General features: G+C 39.0%; 1 protein-coding gene across 1 annotated transcript; it reads left to right on the forward strand.

The window, feature by feature from the left end:
• Window positions 1-5,534: 5,534 nt before the first annotated feature.
• On the forward strand, window positions 5,535-5,873 carry LOC122650648. Its single transcript, XM_043844044.1, has one exon. The coding sequence runs from the start codon at window positions 5,535-5,537 to the stop codon at window positions 5,871-5,873; it is 339 nt and encodes a 112-aa protein (XP_043699979.1).
• The last annotated feature ends 5,494 nt before the right edge of the window (window positions 5,874-11,367 follow it).

An 11,367-nucleotide genomic window follows, 5' to 3' on the forward strand; every position in this document is an offset into this window, starting at 1 on the left:
GGTGGTCCCTCAGACTTCCCTCAACCTATGGAGGGTGCCCATGTCTAATATGGGTGGTCTCCACAGATCAAATCATGGAAAAACGGCAATTTCCCACTATAGACAATGTCTCTGGGTGATGTCTGCATCGCCCAGTGCATCGCCCAGAGATTTCAGCAAGGCTGATTATCTGTGGGCTTGCACAGGGATTTGACCCAGGGTCAGGGCCTTGCACCCACTTGTAAGTCAAGGTCTTTTACACCTATTTTTAGAGGTGGGTCCCACATTTATGGAGAGGAGAGAGAATACCTGGAGTTCAGGCAATACATTATGTTGTGAGTTGTGCAATTGCAGGGATCTGCAATCCATCTTCTGACAGGTATGTAGGAAGACATCCTCAGGGTTTCTTCATCAAATTCAATCACTGGAGTGATACTCCACAGTGTGCTTGGATGCCATGTCAGGGGTTCCTGTCCTTCAGTCAAGATTCCAGTCAGTCAAGGGTAGGGTTTGACACTTTCAGATCTCCTCAAGGGAACATCAACTGCAGGCTGGTCCTGAATCTCATCAACTACAGGTGGTGCAGCCTCAACCACTACAGGCTCCATAGGTTCTTGAGTGGGAACATTTTCTTGTACAATGTGAGGTTGTATCACTGTAGTCGGGTGTGTCAAGGGCACAGACACAAGAACACGCTCCTCCTCAAAAACCAAGTTAAGCGGTTGAGCAGTCTGAATTTCCATATTATCTTCAAGGAACACTGCCCGATTAGATTCCACAATTCTAGTAGAATGTGTAGAACAATAAAATCTGTAACCCCTTGATCTTTCTGAATAACCAATAAAATGGCCACTGATGGTTTTGGGATCAAGTTTCCTTAGCTGAGGGTTAAATGGTCTAACTTCTATTGCACAACCCCAAACATGTAGGTGAGACAGATTTGGCTTCTTACCAATCCACAACTCATAGGGAGTTTTGGGAACAAACTTACTAGGCACTTTGTTCAAAATATATACTGCTGTTTTTATCGCATCACCCCATAAAAAATCCGGTAAAGATGAATTGCTTCTCATGTTTCTGACCATATCCATAAGGGTATGGTTTTGCTTTTCAGCCACCCCATTTTGCTCAGGGGATCCTGGCATTGTGTATTGAGCGTCAATCCCACATTCTTGTAAGAATCTAGCAAATGGTCCAGGGTTATGCCCAGTTTCATCATATCTACCATAGTATTCTCCACCACGATCAGACCTCACACTCTTTATCTTCTTTTCCCTTTTAAGTTCTACCTCAGATTTAAAAATTATGAAAACATCTAAGGAATTTGATTTTTCTTGAATAAGGTAAATATAGCCCAAATGGGAAAAGTCATCGATAAAGGTAATAAAATATCTATAGCCACCCATGGAAGCAGGAGTGAATGGACCACAGATGTCTGTATGAATCATCTCTAGTACCTCATCTTTCCTAGTTGCACCCTTCTTTTTAGCTCTAGTCTGTTTCCCCTTAATGCAATCAACACAAGTTTCAAAATCTGAGAAATCCAACTGAGGAAGAGTACCATCTTTAATCAACCGTTCTATCCTCTGTTTGGAGATGTGTCGTAAATGTCTATGCCATAACATAGAAGAATTCTCATCCAACCTACCATGTTTAGAACTAAAAGCCACATTTGCAACAGAATAATTAACAAGATTGGGAGAGGTAGTGTCCAAATCAACTTTATAAAGGCCATTACACAATAATGCAGATCCAACTAAAAGAGAACCGGAATAGAGAGAAAGTTCCCATTGCCAATATTAAAAGTGTAACCACAATCATAAAGTGTAGAATCTGAAATCAATTTCTGCCTAAATGACGGTACATAAACCACATTGTTCAAATCCAAAACAAAACCAATAGAAAAATGTAATCTAACTACTCCTATGTATTCAACTTGGGTCTTCTCTCCATTCCCCATGTAGACCACCATCTCTCCTTCACTTGGTTTCCTCCTGCTTCTTAGTTCCTGCAAACAATTAGTGATGTGAATAGTTGCTCCAGTACCAATCTACCATGAATCAGGGGAAACACTTACTAAATTTGATTCAAGACACACTAGAGCTAAAGATATACCTTTCTTCTGAACCCATTTATTGTATCCAAAACAATCTGTCTTCCTATGCCCATCCTTCTTGCAGAAGAAACAATTTCCCTTGAAAGCTTCACTCTTTGGTTTCAAACTTTGATCAGTTTTCTCAGATCTTGCCTACTGGTTATTTGACTTCTTACCTTTTCATTTTTCTTGAATTTCTTCTTACCTCCATTATTGGAAACATAATGGGCTGAATTGGGTTTCTCCTTCTTCTTTCTTTCTTCCTCCTGCACCAATATGGTAGTCATCTCCTCAAGACTCCACCCCATCTGATTAGCACCATAGGAGCTCTTGAGGCCTTCAAACTGTGATGGAAGTGGCTTCATAATCTGCCACACAAGAAAAGAATCTGATATGGTCACTTCCATCTCCCCTAACTTGTTGGCTTAGTTGGTCATGTTCAGGATATGATTGTGTACACCACTTGTACCATCATAATGGGTGTTTGTGAACCATTCCATGTAAATTCCCTTCTCAGCCTTATCATGTTTGGTGAATTTCTTGCTGATAGCTACAAGAAAATCCTTAGCCTTTTTAGTTGTAGGCACACTCTTGTGCTGCATAATCAATAAGCACAACCTATTTGACTCCTCCCATTTTTCATAGAGAGCCTTTGCTGCAGTGTCACTATCAGCTGTGGGCTTGGTGGGCTCATTAACTCTTAGGGCAAAGTCAAGTCACATAATTCCAAGAGTGATAATGAGAGAATCTTTCCATTCCTCAAAATTTGACCCATTCAGAACTTTGATGGAAGATAATTGGGAAGTCATAACTGGCAAACATAATTACAAATATTCACCAAAATATACAATATGCAAAAAACTGGAAGCATATCAACATCCCAAGAATATAATCAAACCTGATTAATTTGGGCTAATTAATTAGATTTATCCCAATTTTATTTTCAGTAACTGTAGGAAAACATAAACTAGGAAAAGATCCGACGTCATCGGGTCACACCTGTGGTGGCAAGATTGCCCAACACGCAGTGAAATCTCTCACATGTAAGGTGAAATGTCTGAAATAACACCACTCTGAAGATTCCGTCATCTGTGGTGGCTAGACAAGAACCTCCAAAGCTGTGAAGCCCAAAATGTCACCCTTACACCGTCAAGCAAAATCGACTAAACGAAGACTCATCTGTGGTGACAAGGGCACATTGTTCATCATATGGTTTTCTTGACTGCAATCCATCTGGATGATCGATAGCGATTCCGCAACCTTAACAATCAGCCCACTAAGTGGAAGCATAATTATTAAAATTATGGAACCCTACAGACCTAGATTGCTACTGCATGCCCATTTAATTTTAAACAATTTTCATCAAAGATTTGTACTGAAATATGGAACACAAAACCATGAAATAATATATATACAGGGTGTTCCACCATGCCATTACTAAATCCAACAATTAAATAATATACTATCACAATGACAATCACAAAGTCTTATTATGTGAAAATTGGAAACACATCAAAAAAAAATTCCAAGTGTAGAAGTTATGTGTTCCCTATCGTGACATATCAGAACAGCACAAAGTATAAACAAAAATAGAATTAACCCAAAAACAAAAAATAAACCAAAACCTTTTATTTCTATTTCTATCTTCTTTTTTTTTGTTTATAGATTCTGTTTATAATACAGAAAAGAAAAAACTAAACCAAAAGCCTTTATATTTTTATTTCTGTTTTTCCTTTTCTTTTTTTTTTTGGATTTTGACCTGGGTCGGGTCACTTTTCTGAGTCGACCAACCGGGTTTGCGGGTCGGGTTGTCGGGTCGATCTGACCCGCGGTGCACATTAACAAACCTATCGGCGCATGATAGCACAACCCATTAATTTTACCTTTTTGACTTTTAACCCTTTTTTTTTTTTTAAACAAAACAGGGAATCAGATGGGGAATATTCCCCATCTTCTTCCCCAAAAACAATTGTTATTTTTAGGGTTTTAAGAAACCCACCACAGTTGACCGTTTCCAGCGACTAAGAAAAATACCGGCGAAGGTCCGCCGTCCTCCAGCGACCACAACCCCGGTGCTAGATGCCGGTAAAATCCCCAACAGAAAAAAACAATTGCCAAAAGAAAAAAAAACTGGGTTTTTACAAAAAACTTAAGTCGCCCCTTGCAGTGGCTGGACAGGGGCACGGCGGCCACGGATGACCCCGGCGAAGGATCCTCTCCCTCCGGCTACCTTATGCAAACGGTTCAGGGGTTTTACAAAACTGATTTTTTTTTTTGTTTGTTTGTAAAACCACAGAGCATAACAGCTACGGCCATGGCTACAGCAGGGTTTTTTTTTTTTTTTTTGTTTGTGGCTGCTAAAACAGGGAGCATTCAGCCAAAACTATTCTGTTCACACGACCATGGTTTTGGCTATGGCCGATGCAAAATATATATATATATATATATATTTTTATCTATCATATGCATTCACACACAACCAAAAATAATTAAAAAAAAATTGCAGCCCCATTGATCAACCATGATCTGGCTCTGATACCATTGATAAAATAATCATGCGAAACATTCATGGAGATCAATGAGCATACAAATAAATTACGGTGGTGTGAATGGCATACCTGGATCCATGGTTTAAAGCCGACAACTTTCTTTACGATCCCTGTCGCACACGAACGTTGGTCTGGTCTCCCCTCTTCCACTTGTCTTTAGGTTTTCTCAGAGTAGTCACTTAATGGGCCAGTGACAACTATTTATAGTGATGAGGGTAAGGACCAACCCTGTAAAGAAAGTAGGGTTTCCTTCCCATTAAGGAAACAATTCCTTTGGTCCACACATAGTAACTGGACTCATACCATTAAGGTAACTTCCATTAATATAACTAAACCGATTTTAATAAAATAAAGTGGGACTATGTCAGCCCACCTTATGGAAATCTTACACAGGAATCTTTAATTGTTAGAATCCTGTGGCCTTCTATCACGATGAGAGAATGGACTATCCATAGACCACTTTGGGAACCCCGAAAGGCTGACCTTAGTGATCAGTGGATAAGTAGCATCCTCCCATCTCCGGCGTGATAGAAACAATCATAGTAAATAGGTATAGCTTGAGTGTCAGCATTACCTAAGAGTCATGAATTGTTTTGAGGAGATAGGTACCTACTTGACTTGAGTGTGCAGTGAACTCTGAAAGGCTAAGCTGTCACTCAGGTGGACAAAGTACATTGGAGGTCAACCCTTATATTAGGGTATTGACAGCAAAGTATATACATAGTGAACTCCAAAAGGCTAAGCTATGCATATTAAAGGCTTAGAAGACTCCCATTGACATTTTCGACTAAGAGGGATGTTGATTTTGTGAGTTACCATTGGAATGTGATGCATGTTTTCTTAATTATTTCGATGGTATGGTTGCTAATTAATTGCTTGTACGTTATTTGTAGACCCTAACTACCATCAATATGACCAACAACGCCACCCTCAATTCCCTACTTAATGACAATAGACTGACTGGGACTAATTACCCCGAGTGGAAGCGAAAGCTTATACTCGTTCTAAAGCCAGAGAAGATCCACCATGTCATTTCTACTGATGGACCTCCCTTACCCCACACCACTGAAGGTGACGACTATGTGGCTTGGGAGACCTTCAAAGAGAAGGATGCTCTGGCCACCGTCTATATTCTTAGCTCCATTGATAAGAACCTCCAGAGCTCATGTGATGACCTGGAATCGGCCAAGGATGTGATGGAACACTTAGAGCAGACTTTTAGAAAGCAAGTTCGTCTTGCACGCCAATAAATCTCCTCAGAGCTGTTCTCTACAAAGATGCATGACAGTACCACAATCCAGGGTCATATGATGAAGCTTACCAAGCTCATCTCGGGATTGGAGAATAAGGGTACTCTATTTGAGTTGGACTTTAAGATAGAGATTATCTTTGCCTCACTTCCTGACAACTATAGCTCCTTTATCACGAACTTCCACATGAATAAAGTAGTGGTTAATGATGAGCACATTTATGTGTGAAATCTTAGGGTATAAAGCATATATTTTACCACATTGGACAAAGTTACTTTGGTGTTTTCTTGTGCTTTTTAGGTTTTAGGCTATTGTGGGCTATTCTGGACTATCGGGAGCTGCATGTCCCAAGTTACACGTAAAGTTACCATTTTTCTTTCCATGGCTATAAAGAGGACTAAATTTGGAGCAAGATGGACATGATGGAATGCAAGTACGCATTCGTTTAGGCCTCCATGCAGTTGATTATTCTTTTCAGCCCACGAAAGGATAATGGGTCAGAAAGGAGCTGTAGTGCAAGCCCATAGTCATTCTACCACTGCCTAAGGACATTTTTGACATTATAGAATATATTTCTAATCAATGGTGAAGATCTACTACAAGTACAAGACCGTTACGAAAATTTTTCATTCTTGAAGAGAGAGAATGACTGCTATCCACATGGAGGGACCCACACTGCCACTAGATTCCATTGTTTTTGAAGGCCCACTACTGTCCATGATTTTTATTGGGTTGCCCCTAGTGCTCCACGATTTTGCTTGAGGATATGATGGGCATTGTGTTATTTGATTGAGTGAAAATCCTAGTCATCACCCTTGCTCTCTCTCTCCAATTTTTCAAGGGCACTTTTGGAATTCTACTTAGAATAGATTTCTTTTGAAAGATATTCTCTCATCTATGGAAGGTTGAAAAATCAAAGATGTCTTGATCTCATTGCTTGGAGAAGATATCTACAAAGAAAAGGAAGCACAAGTTAGAATTAGAAATTTACTTTTCTAAAAATAGAAGGTTTATGTAACTAGGATTCTCTTCTCTCCCTCTTTCTATTTTTTCTCTTTTTTCTTGGGATTCAAGGCATTGTAAAGGAGGAAGGAGAAGGGAATATCCCCTTAGCTCTCCCACACTCTCTCTCTCTCTCTCCTCCACATTTTTTAGAGGAAGGGCTCTCCCTCTCTCTTCTCTTCTTCTCCCCTTCCCCCTATAAATACCCCCTTACTTCTCTTGTAAAGTTAGTTCATTCACTTAGTGAAATTTCTTCTCTTCTTCTTCTTCTAATTTGTGATTTTTGGCTTTCTAAATTCTAGTTTGCTTTTATGCCCTAATTTGTGATCTTTTTGCTTCCTTGAGGACAAGTAACATTCAAGCTTGGGGGAATCTGATAAGCACATTTATGTGTGAAATCTTAGGGCATAAAGCATACATTTTACCACATTGGATAGAGTTACTTTGGTGCTTTCTTGTGCTTTACAGGTTTTGGGCTATTTTGGACTATTCTAGACTATTGGGAGCTGCATGTCCCAAGTTATATATAAAGTTGTTATTTTTCTTTTCATGGCTGTAAAGAGGACTAAATGTAGAGCAAGATGGACGTGACGGAATGCAAGTACGCATTCATTTAGGCCACCATGCAGTCGATTATTCTTTTCAGGCCAAGAAAGGATAATGGGTCAGAAATGAGCTATAGTGCAAGCCCATAGTCATTCTACCACTGCCCAAGGACATTTTTGACATTATAGAAGATATTTCTAAGTAATGGTGGAGATCTACAACAAGTACAAGACCATTACGATAATTTTTTATTATTGAAGAGAGAGAAGGACTGCTACCCACATGGAGGGACCCACACTGCCACCAGATTCCATTATTTTTTAAGGCCCACTTCTGTCCACGATTTTTATTGAGCTGCACCTAGTGCTCCACAATTTTGCTTCAGGACATGATGGGCATTGTGTTATTTGATTGAGTGAAAATCCTAGTCATCACCCTTACTCTCTCTCTCCTCCAACTTTTCAAGGGCACTTTTGGAATTCTACTTGGGATAGATTTCTTTTGAAAGATATTCTGTCATCTATGGAAGGTTGAAAAATCATAGATGCCTTGATCTCATTGCTTGGAGAAGATATCTACAAAGAAAAGGAAGCACAAGTTAGAATTAGAAATTTACTTTTCTAGAAATAGAAGGTTTATGTAACTAGGATTCTCCTCTCCCTCTTTCTATTTTTTTCTCTTTTTTCTTGGGATTCAAGGCATTGTAAAGGAGGAAGGAGAAGGGAACATTCCCTTAGCTCTCCCACACTCTCTCTCCTCCACGTTTTTTAGAGGGAGGGCTCTCCCTCTCCTCTCTTCTTCTCCCCTTCCCCCTATAAATACCCCCTACTTCTCTTATAAAGTTTGTTCATTCACTTAGTGAAATTTCTTTTCTTCTTCTCTTTCTAATTTGTTATTTTTGGTTTTCTAAGTTCTAGTTTGCTTTTATGATTTTTATTTCATGGTTGTAATGCTTTTGATTCATGCTTTAATTTTATGTCTTCAATATGGTTGTAATAATTCTAGTTTAGTTTTAAGCTTTCTAGTCTAAGTTCCTAAGTTGATGACAAGACTTGGAGATTTAGAAGAGGAAGCCATGCAAAGTTTGTTCAAGTATTCAAGCTCTTCAATTACATTCACGCAAGCAATTTTAGTCTGTGTCAAGCACATCCAAGTTTTTACTCTTTAAACTCTTAAACTCATTCTCCCTCTCTTCCAGCTCAGCCTCTCTTCTTCTATCTCATTCTCCTTCTTCTTCTTTTGTTTTTTTTTTTTTTATGTGGTTGTGGTGTGTGGCTGCAATTTATCCCTTCCAATCCGCGTTAGTTCGATAGGTTAGATGGATATGTGTTAGGACGCCAATTTAATTCGTTAGATGCGTGTGAGTTAGGACGCATTAATTTGTTAGTTTAATTAGTTTAATTTAACAATTTAATTTGGTTCACTTTATATTACTTTAAAGTGAGTAAAATAGGGTGGCGTATATCTCCTTGAGTTCGACCCATAGCTACGATTGATCCGTACGTTTGCGGTTATTATTTTGTGCAAACAAGTTTTTGGCACCGTTGCCGGGGAATTAGGTGCCCTAGCATGCGAAATAATAAAAAATTCCTTTTCAAGGACGGTAGTTGGTATGTATCGGATGAGAGGGATTGAGTTGGAAAATATGAGCGTTATTTCATTTGATGGCTAGATTCCTCTATGTGTTTTATGGACCCTTTGATCTTTTGGCTAGTAGTTGAGATCAATTTGTTTGTGGCAAGGTAAGGCATGAAAGTGAAAGTGAAAAAAATTAAAAAATTGAGAAACAGAAAGAAAAGTGGAATTCCTTGGGAGTAGATAGGGCATTGTGCCTCATGAAGCAGGGTGACTTGATCGAAATTCCTTGCTAGGAAACTAAAAAAAATAAATAAAAACTCTTGCATCAATGTCTCAAAATCTTATTAGATATATGCAAAAAGCGAAGCTACCAAGTATTTGGGTGTCTGGTGTATGCTCCACCATGTCATTCAGAGAACAGTAGTGGAGTAGAAATAGAGTTTACTGTTGTGAAAGAAAAGCTATTGCCTCAATGCCTGGAAAGAAAGTATGGTAAAAAATACTCAAAGCCTAAGTCTTTGGTTCCATCGATGCTATGAGGGGTTTTACTTGAAGGTGAGTAGTATTCAGAAAATATGAAGAGACCCCTTGACCTTGATGCATGCTTGTTACTTGAATTGATGTGGGGTGACAAAATTCAAGTGTGGGGGAACCTTTGGCTGCTTAATCTTTAATTGAGCACCTTTTGGGATTATGTGCACTTTCCTACTTATGCCATGATTGAAATTTGCAGCATTCTTTCTTATTGAATTTTGGGTGTACATTCACTGCAAACACCCACGAGACACAACTCGTCCACTAGGGGTAACCTAGGGGTTCAAAGGCTTGTTGCACATGCTAAGTGCAACCGTGATTCCTACGAAAATGAGTTAGGATTTTCTGCATTCTAGGTTAGTTTTTCTTTTGCTTTACTTGAGGACAAGTAACATTCAAGTGTGGGGGAATCTAATGAGCACATTTATGTGTGAAATCTTAGGGCTTAAAGCATACATTTTACCACATTGGACAGAGTTACTTTGGTGTTTTCTTGTGCTTTTTAGGTTTTGGGCTTTTTAGGGCTATTCTGGACTATCGGGAGCTGCATGTCCCAAGTTACACGTAAAGTTATCATTTTTCTTTCCATGGCTGTGAAGAGGACTAAATTTAGAGTATGATGGACGTGACGGAACGCAAGTACGCATTCATTTAGGCTTCCATGCAGTTGATTATTCTTTTCAGCCCAAGAAAGGATAATGGGTCAGAAAGGAGCTTTAGTGCAAGCCCATAGTCATTCTACCACTGCCCAAGGACATTTTTGATATTATAGAAGATATTTCTAAGCAATGGTGGAGATCTACTGCAAGTATAGGACCGTTACGATAATTTTTCATTCTTAAAGAAAGAGAAGGACTGCTACCCACATGGAGGGACCCACACTACCACTAGATTCCATTATTTTTGAAGGCCCACTACTGTCCACGATTTTTATTGGGCTGCACCCAGTGCTCCACGATTTTGCTTAAGGACATGATGGGAATTGTGTTATTTGATTGAGTGGAAATCCTAGTCATCACCCTTGCTCTCTCTCTCCTCCAACTTTCCAAGGGCACTTTTGGAATTCTACTTGGGATAGATTTCTTTTGAAAGATATTCTCTCATCTATGGAAGGTTGAAAGATCAAAGATGTCTTGATCTCATTGCTCAGAGAAGATATCTATAAAGAAAAGGAAGCACAAGTTAGAATTAGAAATTTACTTTTCTAGAAATAGAAGGTTTATGTAGCTAGAATTCTCTTCTCTCCCTCTTTCTATTTTTTCTCTTCTTTCTTGGGATTCAAGGCATTGTGAAGGAGGAAGGAGAAGGGAATATTCCCTTAGCTCTCCCACACTCTCTCTCCTCTCCACGTTTTTTAGAGGGCTCTCCCTCTCTCTTCTCTTCTTCTCCCCTTCCCCCTATAAATACCCCCCTTCTTCTCTTGTAAAGTTTGTTCATTCACTTAGTGAAATTTCTTTTCTTCTTCTCCTTCTAATTTGTTATTTTTGGCTTTCTAAGTTCTAGTTTGCTTTTATGATTTTTATTTCATGGTTGTAATGCTTTTGATTCATGCTATAATTTTATGTCGTAATAATTCTAGTTTAGTTTTAAGCTTTCTAGTCTAAGTTCCTAAGTTGATGACAAGACTTGGAGATTTAGAAGAGGAAGCCATGCAAAGTTTGTTCAAGTATTCAAGCTCTTCAATTACATTCATGCAAGCAATTTCAGTTCGTGTCAAGCACATCCAGGTTTTTACTCTCTAAACTCTTAAACTCATTCTCCCTCTCTTCTATCTCATTCTCCTTCTACTTCTTTTATTTTTTTTTATGTGGTTGTGGTGTGTGGCTGCAATTTA

This window comes from Telopea speciosissima, chromosome 2, assembly GCF_018873765.1.
Source record: "Telopea speciosissima isolate NSW1024214 ecotype Mountain lineage chromosome 2, Tspe_v1, whole genome shotgun sequence".
In the NCBI taxonomy this organism is placed as follows: Eukaryota; Viridiplantae; Streptophyta; class Magnoliopsida; order Proteales; family Proteaceae; genus Telopea; species Telopea speciosissima.